The sequence below is a fragment of the Heterodontus francisci genome, chromosome 36 (assembly GCF_036365525.1).
Source record: "Heterodontus francisci isolate sHetFra1 chromosome 36, sHetFra1.hap1, whole genome shotgun sequence".
Classification (NCBI taxonomy): domain Eukaryota; kingdom Metazoa; phylum Chordata; class Chondrichthyes; order Heterodontiformes; family Heterodontidae; genus Heterodontus; species Heterodontus francisci.
In genome coordinates this window covers 47,938,492-47,962,844 of record NC_090406.1, presented here as the reverse complement: position 1 = coordinate 47,962,844, position 24,353 = coordinate 47,938,492, and the positions used below count along the sequence as shown (strand labels likewise).

The 24,353-nt window shown below is 45.1% G+C and overlaps 1 protein-coding gene across 1 annotated transcript; it reads left to right on the top strand.

Moving 5' to 3' along the window:
• LOC137351418 (E3 ubiquitin/ISG15 ligase TRIM25-like) lies at positions 1 to 24,353 on the top strand. Its single transcript, XM_068015864.1, has 6 exons — positions 1 to 564; positions 1,421 to 1,516; positions 2,100 to 2,333; positions 3,574 to 3,596; positions 11,558 to 11,706; positions 23,809 to 24,353. Exons 1-6 carry the CDS (start codon positions 1 to 3, stop codon positions 24,351 to 24,353), a joined length of 1,611 nt encoding a protein of 536 aa, XP_067871965.1.

Below are 24,353 nucleotides of genomic sequence, written 5' to 3'. Positions count from 1 at the left end.
ATGGCAACCGGTTTAGCCCAGGAGGCTTTAGGGGAGGAATTAACCTGTGCAATTTGTCTGGAGATTTACACGGACCCTGTGATACTCGACTGTAAACACAGTTTCTGTCGAACCTGCATTGAAGAGACCTGGAATGACGCGGCCGCTGCCACTTACTCCTGTCCAGAATGTAGAGCAGAATACACTGAGAGGCCTGAGCTGGAGGGGAACTTCAAGCTGGCAAATATAGTTCAGAAATACCTGGCTCTGGAGGTCTCCCAGGATGCTGTTCTGTGTAACTACTGCACCGAGAAACTGCGCCCAGCCGTAAAGACCTGCCTGAAATGTGAAGCCTCGATGTGCCCTGAACACCTCAGACACCATACCGAGAGCACTGTGTTTAAAAACCATGTTCTTGTAGATCCCACTGCAGATGTGTCCCGGTGGAAATGCACAGAGCACCATGAGCTGCTGAAGATTTACTGTAAGGATGATAAAGTGTGTGTCTGCACTCTCTGCACTCTAATCGGGAAACACAAGGACCACAGCTGTGGCAGCATCAGTGAGGGAGAGAAGGAGCTGAGGGTAGGTGTTATTTGCTGAACATCAATGTTACTAAGCAGTGTGAGTGCGGCCTTAAGGAAGAGCGTGATAAAGATGGCGAGGCATCTGCAGCTGCACAGGTCTTATTTCCATCCTTTTAATTTCCTGCTGCGGAACCACATCATTCTTATCAAATCAGTGTTAGTTGTGTAACTTGGCATTATAGGTATGACCTGTCTAGTGCAATCATGTTTATTGATCTAGAAATAAATATATTGGTTATTTGATTGTGGTTTACTTTAGGTTATTTTTGTTTTTATATTTAATTTATATTCTACTTCCGTTGATCTCTCAGATCCATTGTGTCACACACAGTGATGACAATGAATATTGGGGAAATTAAAGGACAATGTGTGCGTGTTAAAGAGGGAGTCTTTTGAAGTGTTGATAGCAGAATCATTGGCAGTAGCAACATGAGCCTCGAGAGAGTATAGGGTGCTCCTCGGGTTAGGGTGTGGGCAAACTAGCGACAGCGCTCTGTATCTCAGACTTACCTGGAGCCAGCCACCTGCTGCTAACTGGAGATGTGGCAAATATTTTATTCACTAACAGTAACTGTTACAGATTTTCAATAAATACAATCCTTTGTGTTCTGTGGCATTTCGGTTAGTTTTAAATAATTGTTGTGCAACTGGACTGCAACAGCCTGCAATAATACAAAAACAGAAACTGCAGATGCTGGAAATCTGAAATAAAAACAAAAAGTGCTGAAAATATTCAGCGGGTCTGGCAGCATCTGTGTAGAGAGAAGGAGAGTTAATGTTTCAGGTCTTTGACCTTTCATCAGAACAACCTGACCTTCGTAATGTTTTTAATGTCTTTATTGATCTCACTTTAGAATCATTTGCAACATCAGCTCCAGAAGATCCGAATTAACATTGAAGCTGTTCAATTAGCTCTGAGTGATCTTCACAAAGAGAAGAGGAATGCACAGGTAGGTAGGAGCCTATCAAACAACAGCTAAAGCAGACCGCTGTGCTAGCTCCCTTGAGGGCTCAGTGAATTCATGCAGTGGAAAAGCTGAATCATACTGACCGAAGTTTTGTTCCCGGCCCGTGCTGGGTTAGTTAATCTAGGTAGCATGATTGATCTCGATTCCCCACTCGATTTAGGAAGGGCAAAACCGGCCAAGTCCTCTTTCTCTTGCTGTGCAGCACCCATGTAGGAAGTGGAGAGCACTGAGTGACAATGATGGACTTGGCTATGATGCTGCTTGCTATTCAGTACGCCTCTGTCACTCACTGGAATGTGAAGTGCCAAGGGACGCCCACTGCCTATGGAATCACACCCCTGCACAACTTCTGCAGAGAATCACACCTTCTGCAGAGGTTGAAAGGGGACAAAAGTTGGTGAGAACAATTTGTGCTACTCTAGTAGGTTCTACCATAAATAAATGGGAAGCGCTGACCCACGGGCAGGATTGCATGACTTTTCTCATCTGTAACAGTCTCATTTGTGCAACAATAAGGAGAAATTATCTGTGCTTGTTGGTGACCAATCTCCTTCTGCATTTTAAGAGCGTGAAACGAATTGTACAGATGAAAATTAAAGCAAAATACGAGACATTGAGAAAGCACATTGACAAGGAGGAGAGACGAGTTCTGCGATACCTGGAAAGTGAACAGAGTCATCTGACTACAGAGATAGATGGCAAGATCTCCGAACTGGAAAAGAAAGTGAAAGACTTTGAAATGTCTTTTTCTGATCTCAGTAACCTTCTGAAGCACAATGAAGAGCTTGTGTTTATTCAGGTAATACTAGATTCAGTAATATAGAACAAGGTGTACAGCCTTAGTCACATTGTCCCAGGCTTCGGATGGTACACCGGAATATCAGGAATTTATGGTTAAGAAGTTTGGAAAATTATCTAACTGAAGTTTTCAGGATTATGAAGGGAACGAACAAAATTTATTCAGGCAAATTGTTCCATGTGATGAAGGATTTGAATCCCATGGGGCACAAATATTAGGAAGTTCGCAGTAAGATGGAAATAAGTGAGTTTAAGAAACAATTAGAGGTGTTTCTGGCAAGGTGGAAGTGAGGGATAGTGAGGAGTCAAGTAGGCGGAACTAATCCCACATCAACACCGTAAATTCCTATATTCCAATAAAATGTTCATTTCTAAGCTTGCTTGATAAATATTGATTTTTATGATATAGAGAAACTGGGATTGTTCGTCTTAAAGCAGAGAAGGTTAAGGAGAAATTTAGCAGACGTGTTCAAAATTATGAGTGGTTTCGATATAAGGAGAAACTTTCCACTGGCAGAGGACACAGATTTAAGTTAATTGGCAAAAGAATCAGTGATGAGAGTTTTTTTTATGAAGCAAGTTGTTCTGCTCTGGAATGCACTGCCTGATAGAGTTGTGAAAGCAGATGCTTTCAGAAGGAACTGGAAATACACCTGAAAAGGCAAAATGGGTAGGGGAAATGGATAGAGAAGGCGAGTGGGACTATTTGGATAGGTCTTATAAAAAGCCAACAAAGGAAAGATGGGCCACAAGGCCTCCTTCTGTTCTGGATGATTCTATAGGCATCTGGAATTTCAGCACCTAGAAAACAGAGACTGTTCAACTTCTGGAAAAAGTGGTTAAAGGGGTAAATCCAGCCTTTATCTAGGAAAGGGAGTGAATGGCTAAATGTGGGCCTGTAACCTGAAAAGAGAATGAATGGCTAAATGCAGGCTGTAACCCGGAGAAAGGAGGTAAATGGTTAAGTAGAGGCTGTAACACTGATGGACTGGCAGTTTTGCCAATACCTCATTAGTTGTAGGAGATTGGGAGAATCTCAAGGGATGTCAGGGACACGATATATATCTGGGCTGCATTTTCCTCAGAAACACAAAGTTCTAGTTTTTGACATAAAATAAACATTCATAAAGGGTACGGTGAAATTTTTGGAACGTACATTATTTGAATCACTGGACAGGATATTTTATAAACCTGTTCTGATACTGTTATTTATAATGTTTACAATGTGTGTTTCATTACAGGGGCTTAATTCAATGGCCGACAGGTAAGAGCCACATATTTTATACAATTCGCTGTGACAATTCTGCCCTCTGTAATATTTTAATGAATTTGAAATGTAATAAAAACACATGATTCTGTTTTAATTAATTTCTAATGTTTGTAGTTTAATACCTTCAACATTTGCTTATTTGTGAGTGAATGTATGGCGATTGTCCAGGGTCTGCTCTACAATGGGGAGGATCAAAGCCAAGCCCAATCTAATCCTCCCTCAAAGTAACATGTACACTTGCAGCAAGGCATTGCTGAATACCATTCTGTAATATCCTAATTAATGTAATGTAACCATACAATGTAACTTGAGTTTTCTCCATTGTGTGTGCACTTTGGCTGCTGCTCTGCACCTGAGCCCAGCACTTCCATTTCCACGTTATCATTTTCCTACCTCTTTTTACTTCTTCGCTCTACCCCTCCTTATCCCTTCTCTCCTGTCATTATGCCTCCTTTCATTTCTCCCCTCTTGGGTGCTCTGCCTTCCCAAATCCCTACCCCAACACCTCAGTAGTCCTCGACTTTTCTACTCTCTTGGTGCTGTTGCGGGCTTGGCTGCCTCTGAGAGAAGCCTACAGCTTGGCATTCTCCAAAGGGTCCATCAAGGCACTTGTTGCTGCCTCCTCACGAGCACCAACCCCAACTGCCCCATCCCACTCCCTCACAGACCTTCCCACCCAGTGCGCTGGCTGGGGGCTGATCTTGCCATATTCCTCTCTGTCCAACTCATTCTTCCCAGTACTGCTCCTGTGGACTCTGTCAGTGGTCCAGCTATCACCAATTCTCTCCATATCTTGCTCCAGAATTTCCATTCGCTCACAAACAAAGCCCTTGTAATCCATAAGCTTATTCTGGGTGATTGCATCAACATCATGGCCTTGATGGAAACTTGGCTGAGTGGTGATGACAGCTTCCAATAAATGAGGCTTCCCTGCCTGGCGATACCTTCCATCATTTGCCTTGCTGTAGCAATGGTTCTTATAACCAAATCATACCTTGGTCTATCCTCTTATTCCTCTGGCACTTTCCCCTTCTTTGAGCATCTCACCTCATTCCATCCCTTTCACTGCTCATTTAAATGGTTCTCTACTGCCTACCCAGGTACCATGCCATTTTTCTCAACAAGTTAACTGCTTTCCGCCGTCAGCCTCTCAGCAACTTCTCACCCTAGGTGATTCCAACCTCCATCTCAATTTATCATGTTCTCTCTCCTCTGAATTCATTGCCCTCCTATCCTCTCCTAATCTTTCCCTGCGTCTAAACTCCCCAACCCATATACACAGCCATCCCCTTGTTCTCACATGCCCTCACTACTCCCATTGTATCAATTACAGATAAGGCCATTGCTGATTGCTTCCTAGGGCTGGGTTTTGTGCAGGAGGCAGGGCTCCCGGCACTGGGCCGAAAAGGTGGGGAAACCCTGCCTCGGCCTCTTCCGACCCTTCCCCCCAGAGTGATCCTCCAGTCTTTGTACATCAAAGTTTCACAAGCTGGGATCCCAGTCCCATTAAAGACCGGCAGCCCATCTCCATGAGCTGCTGGCCAATCAGAGGGCCGGCAGCTCAGCAGTATCGGCAGTGCCATCAGGTGTGCTGGAACCCCAGACCAGAGGTAGGTGAGGCGGGGTCACCTGGGCCAGTCCGGAAGGCCCCAGCAAGGGGATGATCATGCAGTCCAGGGAGAGGGAGGTCCCAGGATGAGGTGGCTCCCAGCGGGGGTCCTCTGTGGGCCACAGATTGCCCACGGAAGTGGGACCCCCCCCTCTCCAAGCCCGCAAGGAGGGCGCCTTGTAAAACGAGGCGCCCTCCCTGCATAACGGAGGCAGCCTCTGTCACTGGTAAGATCCCAGCGGCAGTGGGCAGAGGCCCTTAATTGGCCATTCATAGGCCATTTAAGGGCCTCAATTGGCCTCTGGGTGGGAAGGCCTTCGTTGGCCTATCCTGCCCCCGGAAAGATCACTTGGCAACGGGCCCTCCACCCACTTTAAACTAAATAGTTGGGGCGAAGGATCAAATGAGGGAAGATTTGATAATTTAGAGAGGAGAAGGCACAAGAGCAAGGTAGCAGTAAGGGAATTGATAATCTGGATGTGGCAGGAAGGGAAGATTGGAGGGAAGCAAAACTGGCAGTAGAAAAGTAGTAACCAAAGACAGGCAAAGCAAAAGTATCAAATATGATCAGAATGCAGAATAATGTTAAAAATACAACGTTAATGGTACTCTATCTCAATGTACGCAGCGTTCGCAACAAGATAAATGATTTGAAGGCACATATAGAGGTAAAAATGGGTATGATTTAATTGCCATTATAGAGATTTGGTTATAGGGTGACCAAGACTGGGAACTGAATATTCAAAGATATTTGCCATTTAGGAAGGATAGGTAAAAAGGAAAAGGAGGTGGGGTAGCGCTCTTAATAAGGGATGAGATCAGTATATTAGTAAGAGAGGATCTTAGATCGAAGGATCAACATGTAGAATCAATTTGGGTGGAACCAAGAAACAGCAAATATTGGTGGGAGTTGTTTATAGGCCATCAAACTGTAGTGGTAATGTTGAGCATGGTATAAATCAGGAAATTAGAGGTGCATCTAACATGGATAATACAGTAATAATGGGCAACTTCAATTTACATATAGGCTGGGTAAACCTAATCAGCACTAATGCTGTGGAGTGTGTACGAGATGGGTTTCTGGAGCAGTACGTTGAAGTACCAACTAGGGATCGGTATTATGTAATGAGAAAGGGCTAATTAATAACCTTACGGTAAAGGAGCCTTTGGGAAATAGTGACCATAATGATAGAATTTTACATTAAGTTTGAAAGTGATATAGTTCATTCTGAAACTAGGGTCTTAAATCTGAACAAAGGCGACTATGAAAGTATGAGGGGCAAATTGGCTTTGGTGGATTGGGAAAATATAGATTTGACAGTAGACAGGCAATGGCTAGTATTTAAAGAAGTATTACATGGTGTAAAACAAATATACCTTCCTCTAAGACACAAAAACTGAAGAGGAAAGATGAATCAATCATGGCTAACAAAAGAAGTTAAAGACTGCATTGGATCAAAGGAAGTGGCTTATAAGGTTGTCAGAAAAAGTGATAAGCCCCGAGGATTGGAACCAATTTAGAATCCAGCAAAAGATGACCAAGAAACTGATAAAGAAAGGGAAAAGAGAAGAGCTAACAAGAAACATAAAGGCGGACTGTAAAAGCTTCTTTAGGTATGTGAAAAGGAAAAGATTAGCAAGGATAATGTGGGTCCAATACAGGAGACAGGAGAGTTTATAATGGAGAATAGGGAGAAACTAAACAATTACTTCATGTCTGTCTTCACGAAGGAAGATACAGAAAATCTCTCAAATTCTACGGAACAAAGGAACGTTTGAAAATGAGGAACTGAAAGAAATTAGTATTAATAAAGAGGTAGTAGTCGAAAAAAATAACTGGATTGAAAGTTGATAAATCGCCTAAACCAGATGAGCTACATCCCAGAGTATTGAAGGAGGTGGCTACAGAGATAATGGATGCATTGGTGATTATCTTTCAAAATTCTATAGGTTCTGGAAAGGTTCCTGCAGACTGGAAAGTAGCAAATGTAACCCCACGATACAAGAAAAGAGGGGGGGTGGGAGAAAATAGGGAACGATAGATCTGTTAGTTTGACATCAGTGGTAGGGAAAATGTTAGAATCTATTATAAAGGGTGTGGTAACTAGATACTTAGGAAATAATGATATGATTGGGCAGAGTTAACATGGATGTATGAAAGGGAAATCATGTTTGACAAACCTATTGGAGTTTTTTGAGGATGTTACTTGTAGCATAGATAAAGGAGAACCAGTGGATGTGGTGTATTTGGATTTTCAGAAGGCTTTTGATAACATCCCACACAGGTTAGTAAACAATATTAGAGCACATGGGATTGGGGGTAATATGCTGGTATGGATTGAAAATTGGTTAACAAACAGAAAACAGAGATCAGGAATAAACGGGTCATTCACAGCATGGCAGGCGGTTATAGTGGCGTACCACAAGGATCAGTGTTTGGGCCACAACTGTTTACAATCTATATCAATTATTTGGATGTGGGGTCCAAATGTAATATTTCCAAATTTGCTGATGACACAAAGCTAGGTGGGAATGTAAGTTGTGAGGAGGATGCAAGGAGGCTTCAAGGGGACTTGGACAGGCTAAGTGAATAGACAAGAACATGGCAGATGTTATAATGTGAATAAGTGTGAAGTGATCCACTTTGGTAGAAAAAACAGAAAGACAGAGTATTTCTTAAACGGTGAGAGGTTGGGAAGTGCTGCTGTCCAAAGGCACCTGGGTGTCCTTGTTCATGAGTGACTAAAAGCTAGCATGCAAGTGCAGCAAGCAGTTAGGAAGGCAAATGGTATGTTGGCCTTCATCGCAAGGAGTAAAGAAGTTGTGCTGCAATTGTATAGAGCCTTGGTGAGACTGCACCTGGAGTACTGTGTACAGTTTTGGTCTCCTCATCTAAGGAAGGATATACTTGCCATAGAGGGAGTGTAACGGAGGTTCACCAGACTAATCCCTAGGATGGTGGGATTGTCTTATGAGGAGAGATTGAGGAAACTGGGCCTGTATTCTCTAGAGTTTCAAAGAATGAGAGGTGATCTCATTGAAACTTTAAAAATTCTTACAAGGCGTGGCAGGGTGGATGTAGATAGGATGCTTCCCCTGGCTGATGAGTCTAGAACCAGGGGACATAGTCTCAGAATAAGGGGTAGGCCATTTAAAACTGAGATGAGAAGGAATTTCTTCACTCAGAGGGTGATGAATCTTTGGAATTCTCTACCCCAGAGGGCTTTGGAAGCTCAATCATTGAGCATGTTCAAGACAGAAATTGATAGATATCTGGATAATAATGACATCAAGGGATATGGGGATAATGCGAGAAAGTAGCATTGAGGTAGCTGATCAGTCATGATCTAATTGAATAGCGGAGCAGGCTCAATGGGCTGAATGGCCTACTCCTGCTCCTATGATCCCCCGCCACCCATCACAATTCTCCATGCCCCCCCACCCCCCCGCCTCAGAGGGGTCCATAAAGCTCAGCCCCTAGTATCATTTTCCACTCACATCCCGCTTCCCCCTCAAAACCTTACTTCCTTCTGTGTCTGCCCTTGGAAAGAACTCTCCCCCAATTCACTTACAACTGCATTCTCAAAATCTTAACTGTCTAGCCTTTGGCCCTCTGTTCACCAGAACATTTCTGCAACGACTGATTTGCTCAACCACACCCTGACCTCCATCTTTGATGTCTCGTCTGCATTTAAACCATTACTCTCTCTCACCCTGCCGTTTCCCCTGGTACTGCCTTCATCTCCACTCCCTTAAGTCCTGCTTATGTAGACTAGATCTGGCTGGACCACATAAAGTACAATCAGGCCCTGCTTCTCATCTGCGAAAACTATGCACTATTCCAGGATTATCCTGAAATGTAAAGGTAACCCCGCTTCTTTTCTCTATTGCAAGCCATCTTTTTAAACCCCTCCCCCATCTCCTCCATCCTCATGTCCAACAACACCCTCATGTCCAACAACACCCTCATGTCCAACAAGTATGAGGAGCTTATGGATTTCTTTGTCATCGAGATTGAGACCATCCGATCAGCTGCCTCTGCTGTTTCATTCTCTTCCACTTCCTCTAAGGCTCCCCCAGGCATAGCCCGGAACTTGTTTCTTGCTTTAGTTTCTCTCCTATCTCCCCTCATGTCCTCTCTGAGCTCATCTTGCCCATGAGACCTTCTTTCTTGACCCTATTCCCAATGAAACTACCGACCACCCAACTTCCTTTCATGGCTCCCATGTTAACTGACATTGTTAACAGTTTTCTCCTCAGGTTCTGTCCCCCTCTCCTTCAAATATGCTATCATCATCCCTCTCTTCGACAAATAAACCCTTGAATCCTCTGTCCTTGCAAACTACTGCCCATCGCCAACTTTTCCTTCCAAAGTCCTTGAACATGTTCTTGCCTCCCAAATTCGTGTCCATCTTCCCTACAATTCCACATTTGAATCCCTCCAATCAGGTTGCCACTCCCGCCACAGTACCAGAACGGCTCTTATCAAAGTCACAAATGACATCCTATGTGACTATGACAAAGATAAACTATCCTTCCATGTCCTTCTCAAACTGTGCCTTTGACACAGTTGATGATACCATCTTCCTCCAACACTTCTCCATTATCATCCAGCTGGGTGGTTAGTTCTCGTCTGGTTCCATTCTTATTTATCTATTCATAGCTAGAGTATTGCCACCAATGACTTCTTTTCCTGTTCCCGCACAGTTACCTCTGTCCCCCAAGGATCTAGCCTTGGCTCTCTCCTATTTCTCTTCTACAAGCTGCCTCTTGATGACATAATCTGAAAACACATCAGCTTCCACCTGTACGCTGACGGCACGCACCTCTTCCTCTCCACCACCACTCTTGACCCCTCCACTGTCTCTAAATTGTCAGATTGCTTGCTACTAACTCCATCCCTCTCCCTGAAAACTGTCTGGGGTTGAACCAAACTGTTTGCAACCTCAGTGTAATATCTGACCCTGAGATGAGCTTTCAACCATGCCATCACTAGGACCGACTATTTCCATGTTGGTAACATTGCCTGACTTTGTCTTGCCTTCAGCTCATCTGCTACTGAAATCCTCATCCATGCCCTTGTTACCTCTAGACTTGACTATTCTAATGCACTCCTGGCCAGCCTCTCTCAGTCTGTCCTCCGTAAACTTGGCGTCATCAAACACTCTGCTGCCTGTGTGCTGAGTTGTACCAAATCCCGATCACCCAGCAACCCTGTGCTTGCTGACCTACACTGGCTCCCAGTTAAGCAATGCTTCGATTTAAAAATTCTCACCCTTGTTTTCAAATCCCTCCATGGCCTTGCCCCTCCCTATCTCTGTAATCTCCTCCAGCCCTACAAGCCTCCAAAATATCTGCACTCATCCAATTCTGGTCTCATGAGCATCTCCAACTTTAATTGCTCCACTGTTGGTGGCTGTGCCTTCAGCCACCAAGGCCCTAAGCTCTGGAATTTCCTTTCTAAGCCTCTCCACCTCATTTTCCTCCTTTAAGACACTCCTTATAACCTCTTTGACCAAGCTTTTGGTCACCTGCCCTAATAGCGCCTTATGTAGTTTGGTCATAAGAGTTATACAGCACAGAAACAGGCCCTTTGGCTCATCGTGCTGGCCATCAAGCACCTAACTATTCTAATCCCATTTTCCAGCACTTGGCCTATGGCATTTCAAGTGCTCATCTAAATACTTCTTAAATGTTGTGAGGGTTCCTGCCTCTGCCACCCCTTCAGGTATATATCTTGTTTCATAATTACCCTGTGAAGCATCTTTATTACATTAAAGGTGTTATATAAATACAAGTAGTTGTAAACCCAATCACAAACCGGGGACACAGAGGCTGGCCCAGCTGTGATAAAATGATTCAATACTGATTGGAATTGAAGCCTAGTCTGTATGATTTATGTGTCAGCCGTGGATCAATGGGCAGCTCTCTCTCTTGAGTCAGAAGGTTTAAGTGGGTTTAAGTACAACTCTAGCAAGTTGAGTACCTAATCCAGGTTGTTCTGAGGAAGTGCTGCTCTGTAGGAAGTGTCATCTTTCAAATGAGACGTTAAGTCAAGGTTCCATCACTTCTCTTTGGCAGATGTAAAAGACCCTTTGTCACTATTCGAAAGACAGCTGGGGAGTTCTCCCAGTGTGCTGACCAATATTTATCCCTCAATCAACATCACTAAAACAGATTATCTGGTCCTTGTTTGTGGAAGATGCTGTGCACATATTGGCAGCTACATTTTCTTCATTACAACAGTGACCACACTTCAAAAGAAAGTCATTGGCTGTGAAGTGTTGTGGGACGTCCTGAGGTTGTGACAGACACTATAAATGCAAGTTCTTTCTTTCTTCTTCAGAATGAAGGATGCGTCTGAACCATTCATAGCACTGACTTCCATCTCTGATGTGGGTATAACTGTTGTGGAAAAGCTAGCAGAATGGGTCCAGCAGCAGTATGTGACAGGGCCACAGCCAACCCTGGGCAGGAGCTTCCTGGTCAGTATGTGTAAGTATCTATAGAAACAGCTGTGCACCTGGATAAGGAGCACACAATGCCAGTGGCGTTCCCACCATCTTCAGATATGAATGAAACATTGGTGGGAGGAAGGCAGAGAAGGTTGTGTCTTTAATCAATAGAGATTAAAGGATTCATGCTCCAGCATGGAGCCCAATCTATGTACAGCATGTATCAGAGAGCGTCTGAGGATCGGGGAGCAGCGTATGCCTACAGTAGGCAAGGCTCGAAAGGGCTAGCATAAGCTTGTAAAATTATCCTGTCATAACCAAATAACACAGCTTTCTCAACCCTTAGGGCTTGATGCTCTCACTAGGGGCTGGATATTATTGGCCCCTCTGACATCAGGGGTCGTGGCGAGAGGGCCCAGAAAATGGCTCTGGAAGAGGCCCGCCATGGGTCTTGATGCTGGGAAGGCCTGGCCCCATATTGCTGGTGGCAGCGAGGCCTTGTGGCAGCAACCCGACCCCCCCACCCCCCGCTGCCCAGCAGCAGCATCACAATTTGAATATGTTAATGAATTTAAACTAATGAATTAAATATTTACCCGCTCCCGCTGTCGGTCCCTGTGCCATATTGGTGGTGGCAGCCGGCATTCCTGCGCCTTTGGATCTCCATTCAGAGATCCGAGGTGGAACATTGGTTGGGAGGGGGAGCAGGTAGGTTTTCAGGGTGGGGGGGGGGGCAGGATGAAATGTTTTTGATTGGTCTAGGGGGTGGTGGGAAGGGGTAATGTTCATAGTTTATGAACTTTGGTGCAGGGGAGGGAAGGCCGGGATCACAAGGTAAGTTTTCTCGGGGGGGGGGGCTGGGTGGGGGGGAAGAGAGCAAGTAATAAATTTTAAGGTTATGGGTTATGGGGGGGGGGGGCGTTGGGAGAGGGTCGCGATATCTTTATTTACTTTTTTACAATCATGTATCTTTAAAGGAAGGGCTGGAAGCCCTTTAAAAATGGCATCGGTGCCTGTGCACTGGGCGCCTTTGCCAGAGACAGACCGCCTGCCCCCTCCCACATCATTGTGGGGGTGGGGGGGGGGGGGAGCGGTCTGCCCCGGCCATGTAAATGAGCCGCCGTGCTCTGCGGAGTAAATCCCGTGCGTGCATGCTGCCATCTTGGAGGTTGGCGGCGAGCTTGTAAAATGCAGCCCTGGCTGTCCATAGCAGTCATTCCCCACTCAGTTCCATTTGGTGGAATTCCAATAAGCCAAATTACTTACCACTTAAGCTCCTGGGATAGAAATATTTTAGCATTCAATGATTTGAGACCTTCTTGCCAAATCCTGTATGAGGTATTCCATGGGTTTTCATGACGTAATGTGAGCTCCATCATGTGTGTTGCTACAATGTCCACAGTTGTGGTCTCATGGATGATCTAAAAGATCTTCAGTGAACAAAGATAGCAGCTGGAGTATAACCTATTCTTTATAACAGAATAGTATTCATATGACAAAAGAAAATGAGTTGAAGGAAAACTGATTGATTTTAAAATACAGTTTGTTCAAAAAGATTTCAGGATAAATCAGAAATTGAAAGAAAAATGTAATATTTCTACATTTGAAATACAAACAGGGAATGTTAGAAAAAGAGATAAAAACAGAAAGTGCTGGAAATACTCAGCAGGTCTGGCAGCATCTGTGGAGAAAGAAGCAGAGTTAACGTTTCAGGTCAGTGACCTTTCATCAGAACTGCTTCACCTGAAAGGAGTGTTTGGGGCCTTGGATAGTGAGCAGAGAGGAGGTAAGAGGCCAGGTATTACACCTCCTGCAATTGTATGGGAAGGTGCCGTGAGATGGGGACAAAGTGTCGGGGTAATGGAGGAGCGGACCAGGGTGTCACGGAGAGAGCGATCCCTTTGGAATGCTGAGGGGAGGGGAAGATGTGTTTGGTGGTGGCATCACGCTGGAGATGGTGGAAATGACGGGGTTGCTCCTTTGGATGTGGGGGCTGCTGGGGTGGAAAGTGAGGACAAAGGGAACTCTGTCGCAGTTCTGGGAGAGAGGAGAAGGCATGAGGGTAGAAGTGGGGGAAATGGGCCAGACACGGTTGAGGGCCCTGTCAACCACAGTGGGGGTTGGGGGGGGGGTGGGGGAAATCCTCGGTTGAGGAAAAAGGAAGACAAAACAGAAGCGCAAGGTAGCATCATCAGAGCAGATCTGTCAGAGATGGAGAAATTGGGAGAATGGAATGGAGTCCTTACAGGAAGCAGGGTATGAGGAAGTGTATGCGAGTTAGCTGTGGGAGTCAGTGGGTTTATAATGAATATTAGTGGACAGTCTATCCCCAAAGATGGAGACAGAGAAGTTGAAGAAGGGAAGGGAAGTGTCGGAGATGGACCTCAGTTCAAGGAAGAAGCGGAGAGCCCTCAAACCGTCCTGGTGGGGGATGGAGGTGTAGAGAGATTGGACATCCATAGTGAAGAGGAGGCGGTTGGGGCCAGGAAACTGGAAATTGTCAAAATGACATAGGGCGTCAGAAGAGTCACGGATGTAGGTGGGAAGAGACTGGTCATGGTCCAGGGGGAGGTCGGAAGAAGTGTCTGAGAGTTGGCGCTCAGCCTTTGCAAGGTAGAGGTCGGTACGCCAGACAACAAGAGCACCACCCTTTTGTCAGTAGATTTGATCACAATGTCGGGGCTAGTCCTGAGAGAACGGAGTGCAGCAAGTTTGCAGGAAGACAGGCTAGAGGGAGTGAGGGGAGTGGAGAAATTGAGACTGCCAATGTCTCGCCGACAGTTCTCAATGAAAAGATCAAGAGCGGGTAAGAGGCCAGAGGGAAAATGATGGAGGCGGGTGAATGGGTCTGCTGGTCAGGGTGAGGACTCCTGGTCAAAAAAGCCAGGAGGCGAAGGCCACAGAAAAAGAGCTCATTGTCATGCCAAGCGCAAAATTAATTGAGGTGGGGCAGTAAGGGGATAAAACTGAGTCACTGTTGAGTACCGATCGTTCAGCATCAGAGAGGGAAAGGTCAGAGGGTATAGTGAATGCAAGGGGTCAGATCAGAAGGGATGGGGTCAGAGGGAAGTGAAGGGGAAGAAGGATCTGGAAGGGTATTAGTCCCCATCAGCTGCTGGAGCTTGCATTCCTTAACACCTGAAAGGAAGAAACAAAGTTTTTTGTTAATGTGTCGGATAAGATGAAGAATGAAATGAAACTGCGGAGTAGATCAGCTTTGAGATGAGGTGAGGCGGTGCTTCTGGAGATAGAGGTCCAGTGTGTACATGTGGCGGCACATAGCACTGAGTGTGGATCTCAGGATGCGGCGAGAACGGCAGTCTGAGGAATGTTGTATTTCTCAGAGATCCCTGTAATCCTGGGTGGATTCAAAATATGAAGGATGGAACTTCAGTTGGAATCCACATGGAATAAGTCGGAGCAGGAGACAGTCGCTGAGGAAGGAGATGTCGCTGTGAAAACGAGTTTTGGTAGACACTTTATCAAACGCCAGGAGGGAAATAGAAAGCAATGAAGGTGAACAAGGTAAAAGAGACAAACAAAAAATCCCGTAGGAGAGAAGAGCAGAACTTCTTCAAGGTAGGCATTCTGGAAGAGAAGTGGCAGTGAATTAAACACTAAAATAAAAGCAAAATACTGCAGATGCTGGAAATCTGAAATAGAAACAGAAAGTGCTGGAAATACTCATCAGGTCTGGCAGCATCTGTGGAGAGAGAAGCAGAGTTAACGTTTCAGGTCAGTGACCTTTCATTGGAAAAAGAGGTTTAGCAGTGAGTGAAAACAAAAGATAGATACGGGGGTGAGCAATTCGTGACAGAAATCCCACTCAAAGATATTCTCTGATAAAATGTACAGGTTTCAGGATGAGGAAGGTACCTTTTTCTTTTACTCCTTCATGAGATGTGGGCATCACTGGCAACGCCAGCCTTTATTGCCCATCCCTTATTGCCTTTGAGAAGGTGGTGATGAGCTGCGTTCTTGAACTGCTGTAGTCTATGTGGTGTAGGTAAGTGCTTTCAGATAGGAAGTTGCAGAATTTTGACCCAGCAATGAAGAAGGAGCAGTGATATATTTCCAAGTCAGGGTGGTGCATGACTTGGAGGGGAACTTGCAGGTGGTGGTGTTCCCATATGCCTGCGGCCCTTGTTCTTCTAGGTGGTAGAGGTTGCGGGTTTGAAAGGTACTGCCGCAGAAGCCTTGGCAAATTGCTGCAATGCATCTTGGAGATGTTACACACTGCACCCAAGGTCCACCAGTAGTGGAAGGAGTGAATGTTTAAGGTAATGGATGGGGTGCTGATCAAGTGAGCTGCTTTGTCCTGGATGGTGTCCAGATTCTTGAGTGTTGGAGCTTCGCTCATCCAGACAAGTGGAGAGTTTTCCAATACGCTCCTGACTTGTGCCTTATAGATAGTAGAGAGGTTTTGGGGGGTCAGGAGTTAAGTTACTCACTGAAGAATACCCAGCCTCTGACCCGCTCTTATAGTCACAATATTTACGTGGCTGGTCCAGTTAAATTTCTGGCCAATGGTGAGCCCCAGGATGTTGATGGTGGGGGAATTCAAGTGATGGTAAAGCTCTTGAATGTCAAGGGGAGGTGGTTGACATGCTCTTGTTCAAGATGGTCATTGCCTGGCACTTGTGTGGCGCAAATGTTACTTGCCAGTTGGACACCCAAGCCTGTTTTCCAGGTCTTGCTGCATGTGGGCATGGACTGCTTCAGATTCTGAGGAGTTGCGAATGGAACTGAATACTGTGCAATCATCAGCGAACATTTTTGACTTTATGGTTGAAGGAAGGTCATTGATGAAGTAGCAGAAGATGAAAGGGCCTAGGACAATGGCCTGAGGAACACCTGCAGTTATATCTTTGGGCTGAGCTGATTGGCCTCTGATAAACACAACCATCTTCCTTTGTGCTAGGTATGACTCCAGCCAGTGGAGAGTTTTCCCTGATTCCCATTGACTTCAATTTAGCTTGGGCTCCTTGATGCCACACTTGGTCAAATGCTGCCTTGATGTCAAGGGTAGTCATTCTCACCTCACCTCTGGAATTCAGCTCTTTTATCAATGTTTGCATCAAGGCTATAATAAGGTCTGGAGCCAAGTGGTCCTGGCAGAACACAAACTGAGCATCAGTGAGCAGGTTATTGGTGAGTAAGTGTCGCTTGATCGCACTGTTGATGACAGCTTCCATAATTTGGTAATGATTGAGAGCACACTGATGGAACAGTAATTGGCCGGATTGGATTTATTTATTTAGAGATACAGCACTGAAACAGGCCCTTTGGCCCACTGAGTCTGTGCCGACCAACAACCACCCATTGATACTAACCCTACAGTAATCCCATATTCCCTACCACCTACCTACTCTAGGGGCAATTTCTAATGGCCAATTTACCTATCAACCTGAAAGTCTTTGGCTGTGGGAGGAAACCAGAGCACCCGGCGAAAACCCACGCGGTCACAGGGAGAACTTGCAAACTCCGCACAGGCAGTACCCAGAATCGAACCCGGATCCTGGAGCTGTGAGGCTGCGGTGCTAACCACTGCGCCACTGTGCCGCCCTGTTTTATTGTGGATAGGACATACCAGGGCAATTTTCCACTTTGTCAGGTACAGTGTTGTTGCTGTATTGAAACAGCTTGGTTAGAGGTGCAGCTAGTTCTGGAGTACAAGTCTTCAGTACTACAGTCAGGATGTTGTCAGGGCCCATTGTCTTTGCTCTATCCAGTGAGCTCAGCTTTTCCTTGATATCATATGGAGGGAATCGAAGTGGGTGAAGACTGGCATCTGCGCTGGTGGGGATCACCAGAAGGACGGCAATGGTTCAAGAAAGCAGCTCACTACCACCTTCTCAAGGGCAATTAGGGATGGGCATCAAATGCTGGCCTTGCGACACCCATATCACATGAAATGAATTTTTTTTTAAATCACAGAGGAGGCTGAGATTGGTCATCCATTCTGCAGTTCTGGCTGAAGATGGTTGCAAATGCTTCAGCCTCATCTTTTGCATTCACGTGCTGGACTCTGCCATCATTGAGGATAAAGATGGTCATGCAGCCTCCTCCTCCCGTTAGTTGCTTATAGAATAGAATCATACAATGGTTACAGCACAGAAGGAGGCCATTCGGCTGTGTCGGCTCTCTGCAAAAACAACTCAACTATTACCACTCCTCTGCCCTTTCTCTGTAGCCTTGCAATTTTATTTTCAAGTGCTTATCCAATTTACTTTGAAAACCACAATAGAATCTGCCTCCACCATGCTCTCAGGCAGTGCATTCCAGATCTTAACCACTCACTGCATAAAAAGGTTTTTCCTCATGTCACCTTTGTCAAAAGAACCAATCACCTTAAATTGGTGTCCTCTGGTTCTCAACGCTTCTGCCAATGGGAACAGTTTATCTCCAGCTACTCTGTCTCGCCCCTCCTGATTTTGAACACCTCTATCAAATCCCCTCTCAACCTTCTTTTCTAAGGAGAACAACCTCAGCTTCTCCAATCTATCCATGTAATGACGTCCCTTATTCCTGAAAAGATTCTCAAAAATCTTGTCCAAACCCTCTCTAACGCCTTCACATCCTTCCTAAAGTGCAGTGCCCAGAATTGGACACAATACTCCACCACTTCTCTCAACTCCTCCACTGTTAAATTACCAGACTGATTATCCGACATCCAGTACTGGATGAGCAGAACTGTCCTCCAATTGAATATTGGGAAGATTGAAACCATCGTTTTTGGTCCCCACTCCAAACTCTGTTCCCTAGCTACCAACTTCATTCCTCTCCCTGGCAACAGTCTGAGATTAAGCCAGTCTGTTCACAACCTTCGTGTCACATTTGACCCCGAGATGAGCTTCCTACCTCATACTCATGCCATCACTGAGATTGCCTGTTTCCACCTCTGTAATATCGCCTGACTTTGCCTGTCTCAGCTCATCTGCTGAAACTCTCATTCGTGCCTTCGTCACCTCTAACTTGACTATTCCAACACACTCCTGGCTGGTCTCCTATATTCTACTCTCCGTAAACCTGAGGTCATCCAAAACTCTGCTGCCCATGTCTTAACTCACACCAAGTCCCGTTCCTCTATCACCCCTGTGCTCGCTGACCTACATTGCCTTTTCGTCACTCACTGTCTTGATTTTAAAATTCTCATCCTTGTTTTCAAATCCCTCCATGGTCTCACCCCTCCCTATGGCTGTAATCTCCTCCAGCCCCACAACCCTCTAAAATATCTGTGCTCCTCTAATTCTGGCCTCTTGTGCATCCCTTACTTTAATCGCTCCACTATTGGTGGCCAAGCCTTCAGTTGCTTAAGCCCCAAGCTTTGGAATACCTCTGAATACTGTGAATACCCATACACCTCGTTTTCCTCCTTTAAGGCACTCCCTAAAACTTACCTATTTGACCAAGCTTTTTGCCATCTGGTATTATCTCCTTTTGTGGCTCGGTGTCATACTTCGTTTTATAATGCTCCTGTAAAATGCCTTGGGACTTTTCATTATGTTAAAGGTGCTATTTAAATATATGTTGTTGAGGCTGAACCATTGTTTCATAAAGGTTCATCATAACTTCCTTGCTTTTGTACTCTATGTTTTTATCTATTAAACCCAGGATCCTCTATGCCTTTTTAACCACATTCTCAACCTGCCCTTCTACCTTCAATGATCCAAAAGGACATAGACGAATTGGTGGAACGGGCAGACAGGTGGCAGATGAAGTTCAATGCAGAGAACTGTGAAGTGATTCACATTGGTAGGAAGAACATGGAGAGACAATATAGAATAAATGGTGCAATTCTAAAGGGGGTGCAGTAGAGGGACCTAGGTGTATATGTGCTTAAGTCATTGAAAGTGGCAGGACAGGTTGAGAAAGCGGTTAATAAAGCATACAGTAGCCTGGGCTTTATTAATAGGGGCATAGAGTACAAGAGCAAGGAAGTTATGTTGAACTTGCATAAGACACTAGTTCAGCCTGAGCTGGAGTATTGCGTCCAGTTCTGCGCGCTGCACTTCAGGAAAGACGTGAGGACATTGGAGAAATATTCACGAGAATAGTTCCAGGGATAAGGAATTTCAATTATGAAGACAGATTGGAGAAGTTAGGACTGTTTGCCTTGGAGAAGAGAAGGCTGAGAGGAGATTTGATAGAGGTATTCAAAATCATGAGGGGTCTGGACAGAGTAGATAGAGAGAAACTGTTCCCACTCGTGAAAGGATTGAGAGCAAGGGGGCACAGATTTAAACTATTTGGTAAAAGAAGCAAAAGTAAATGGGGAAAAACTTTTTCACGCAGTGAGTGGTTAAGGTTTGGAATGCAGTGCCTGAGAATGTGGTGGAGGCAGGTTCAATTGAAGCATTTAAAAGGGAATTAGACAGTTATATGAAAAGGAAGAAGGCAGGGGAATGGACCTGAGGGAGTTGCTCTTTCAGAGAGCCAGTGCGGACACGATGGGCCGAATGGCCTCCGTCTGCACTGTAACAATTCTGTGATTCTGTGAATAGAAGCATAGACTACAAAAGAAAAGAAGCAACGCCAACCCTTTATAGACACTGGTTAGGATTCAGCTGGGGTACTGTGACCAATTTTGGGTACTACACTTTAGGAAGGATGCCAAAGTCTTAAAGAGGGTGCAGAAGAAATGTAACTGTCCATCACCATATCTGACTTGATGTGACAGGACTGCAGAGCTTTGATCTGATTTGCTGGATGTGGGATTGATTAGCCTTGCTTATAGCATGCTATTTTCCCTGCATGTTGCCGTTTCATCAGGTTGGCACCTCATTTTTAGGTACATCTGGTGCTGCTCATGGCATGCTGTTCTATATTCCTCATTGAGCCAGTTAATCCCTTAGCCTGATGGTAATGGTAGAGTGAGGGGTATGCCAGGCCATGAGGTTACAGATTGTGGTGGAATACAATTCTGCTGCTGCTGATGGCCTATAGCGCCTCATGGATGCCTAATTTTGAGCTGCTATATCTGAGCTGTTCTGAATCTATCCCTTTTAGCACAGTGGTAGTGCCACATAATAGAGGGTGTCCTCAGAGTGAAGATGGGACTTTGTGTCCACAAGGACTGTGCAGTGGTCCAATACTGTCATGAAGAGCTGCATCTGTGACAAGTAGATTGGTAGGAATGAAATCAAGTAGGTTCTTCCCTTGTACCCTTGTATTTGTTCTCTCACCACCTGCCGCAGTCCCAGTCTGGCAGCTTTGTCCTTTAGGTTCCACCACCTCAGTAGTGGTGTTACCGAGCCACTCTTGGTGTTGGACATTGAAGTCCCCCACATAGACTACACTCTGTGCCCTTGTTACCCTCGGTACATCTTCCAAGTGCAGGAGTACTGATTCATCAGCTGAGGGAAGGCAGGAAGGTTTCCTTTCCCATGTTTGACCTGGTCCATGTGACTTCAGAGTCAATGTTGAGGATTCCCAGAGCCACTCCATTTAAACCACTGTTGTGTCCAGTGTCTAGGTCGATGCTAGGTTGATGGTCCTTTCGGTTTTATTATTAGATAGTTCCATGGCAGTTTGATACAAATGAGTGGCTTCCAAGGCCATTTCAGACCGCAGTTAAGAACCAACCAGATTGTTATGACTGACACCAAGAGCTCAATACTACAGAAAGCCGAGAGGATTATAGAAAGTGGAGTATTGAAATCAAAAAGGAAATTAGGAAAGCTAAGAGAGGGCATGAAAGAATATTGGCAAGCAAAATCAAGGTGAACCCAAAGATGTTTTATCAATACATTAAGAGTAAGAGGATAACCAAGGAGAGAGTAGGGCACACAAAAGACCAAAAAGGTAACCTATGTGCAGGGACGGAAGATGTTGGTGTTGTTCTTAATGAATATTTTGCGTCTGTCTTCACAAAAGAGGGGGGCAATGCAGATATTGTAGCTAAGGAAGAGGGGTATGAAGTATTGGATGTGATAAACATAGGGAGAGAGGAAGTATTAATGGGATTAGCATCCTTGAAAGTTGATCAATCACCAGGGCCAGGTGAAATGTACCCCAGGCTTTTAAAAGAAGCAAGAGAGGAAATAGCGGAAGGTCTGACCATCATTTTTAGTCCTCACTGGATACGGGTGTGGTGCCGGAGGATTGGAGAACTGCTAACGTTGTACCTCTGTTTAAAAAGGGAGTGAGGGATAGACCAAATAATTACAAGCCAGTCAGTCTAACCTCAGTAGTGGGCAAATTATTAGAATCTATTCTGAGAGACAGGATAAACTGTCACTTCGAAAGGCACAGGTTAATCAAGGATAGTCAACATGGATTTGTTAAGGAAAGATCTTGTCTGACCAACTTGATCGAATTTTTTGAAGAAGTAACAAGGAAGATAGATGAGGGTAGTGCAGTTGATGTGGTCTACATGGATTTTAGCAAGGCTTTTGACAAGGTCCCACATGGCAGACTGGTTGCCATGGGATCCAGGGAAATGCAGCAAGGTGGATACAAAATTGGCTCAGTGGCAGGAAACAAAGAGTAATAGTTGATGGCTGTTTTAGCGACTGGAGTGCTGTTTCCAGTGGCGTTCTGCAGGGCTCAGTACTGGGTCCCCTGCTTTTTGTGGTATATATTAACGATTTGGACATAAAGTTAGGGGGCATGATCAAGATGTCTGCAGACAACACAAAGATTGGCCATGCGGTAGATAGCGAGGAGGATAGCTGTAGGTGCAGGAAGATATTGATGGTCCGGTCAGATGGGCAGAAAAGTGCAAAATGGAATTCAACCCGGAGAAGTGTTAGGGAGGTCATACAAGGCAAAGGAATACAAAATTAATGGAAAAATACTGAGAAGTGTAGAGGAAGTGAGGGAACTTGGAGTAAATGTCCACAGATCCCTGAAAGTAGCAGGACAGGTCAATAAGGTGGTTAAGGAGGCGAATGGAAGCCGAGGTATAGAATATAAGAGCAGAAAGGTTATGCTGGAACTGTATATCTCATTGGTTAAGCCACAACTTAAGTGCTGTGTGCAGTTCTGGTCACCTCATTACAGAAAGGATGTAATTGCACTAGAGAGGGTACAGAGGAGATTTACGAGGATGTTGCCAGGACTGGAAAAATGCAGCTATGAGGAAAGATTGGATAGGCTGGGGTTGTTCTCCTTGGAACAGAGAAGGCTGAGGGGAGATCTGATTGAAATGTCTAAAATTTTGAGGGGCCTGGATAGAGTGGAGGTGAAGAGTCTATTCACCATAGCAGAGCGGTCAGTGACTAAGGGGCATTGATTTAAAGTGATTGGTAGAAAAATTAAGAGGGGAATTGAGAAAAAAACATTTTCACCCAGAGGGTGATGGGGGTGTGGAACTCACTGCCTGATAGGGTAGCTGAGGCAGAAAGCCTCAACTCATTCAAAAGGAGTCTGGATATGCACCTCAAGTGCCGTAATCTGCAGGGCTACGGACCAAATGCTGGAAAGTGGGATTAGAATGGGTGGATCATTTTTCAGCCAGCACAGACACGATGGGACAAGCGGCCTTCTTCTGTGCTTTAAACGTTCTATAATTTCTATGTTGTGGTTTAGAGTCACATGTAGGCCAGACCAGATAATGACAGCAGATTTCCTTCCCTCAAGGGCATTGTGAACTAGATGGGTTTTTAATGATAATCTGGTAATTTCACCATTACCATTACTAATACTGTTTTATTCCAGCTTTATTTAATTTTCTGAATTTAAATTCCCCTGCTACTGTGGTGAGATTTGAACTCATATCTCTGGATCATCACTCTAGTCTTCTGGATTACTATTCCAGTAACAACCACTATAATACAGTACCTATATATGATGCATAATCCAATCAATAACTGTCTTCCGGCCACACCTTACTATATTTCACTCAGTGGTGAGAATGTTGAACTTGCAAACTTTGAAATAGTTGAAGTGATTAGGATAAATGTATTTAAGGGGAAGCGGGATAAGCACGTGGGCAGAAAGGAATAGAAGGTTGTCAATAGGGTAAAATGAAGTAAATAGAATGGAGCATAAACACCAGCATTGAATTGCCTGTTGCTATGCTGTAAATTCAATGTAATATTTCTAACCAAGAGTTCTAATGTCGCTGAAAGCATTTGGACAGCTCCCTTTCCTGGGGTGAATGGCTGGGGTTTACTCAAGCTACTGCTTTCATTCACAGATGGACAGACACCAACTCTGGATTCCCACACAGCATTTCCTCACCTCGTCCTATGCAACAATAACCGGTCTGTATCGGGATCAAAGCGCCAACAACCTTACCCCGACAGCCCAAAGAGGTTCAACTACTGGTGGCAGATTCTTTGCACTGAGAGATTGAGCTACGGCCGCTGCTACTGGGAAGTGGAGGTCGGAGGAGATCGCCGTCGGTGGGATGTTGGGATGTGTTATGAGAACCTGAGTCGGAAAGGCAAGGGTAAAGAGTGCTCACTGGGACAGAACAAGGAGTCATGGTGTTTGTACTCAGAGCCAGGGAGCCTTGCAGCCTTGCATGATAACAATGCTATTAAACTAACAGTTCAGATGCCCACCATAGTGGGAGTCTACGTGGATTTTGAGGCTGGAATAATCTCGTTTTACAGTGTGTCTGACAGGAAACTAACGCTGTTACACAGCTTCCAGGAGCAAACATTCACCAGGCCCCTCTACCCAGCTCTGGGTGTGGCTGATTTCACTACATCCCTGGCACTGTGCAGTATAAAGTGA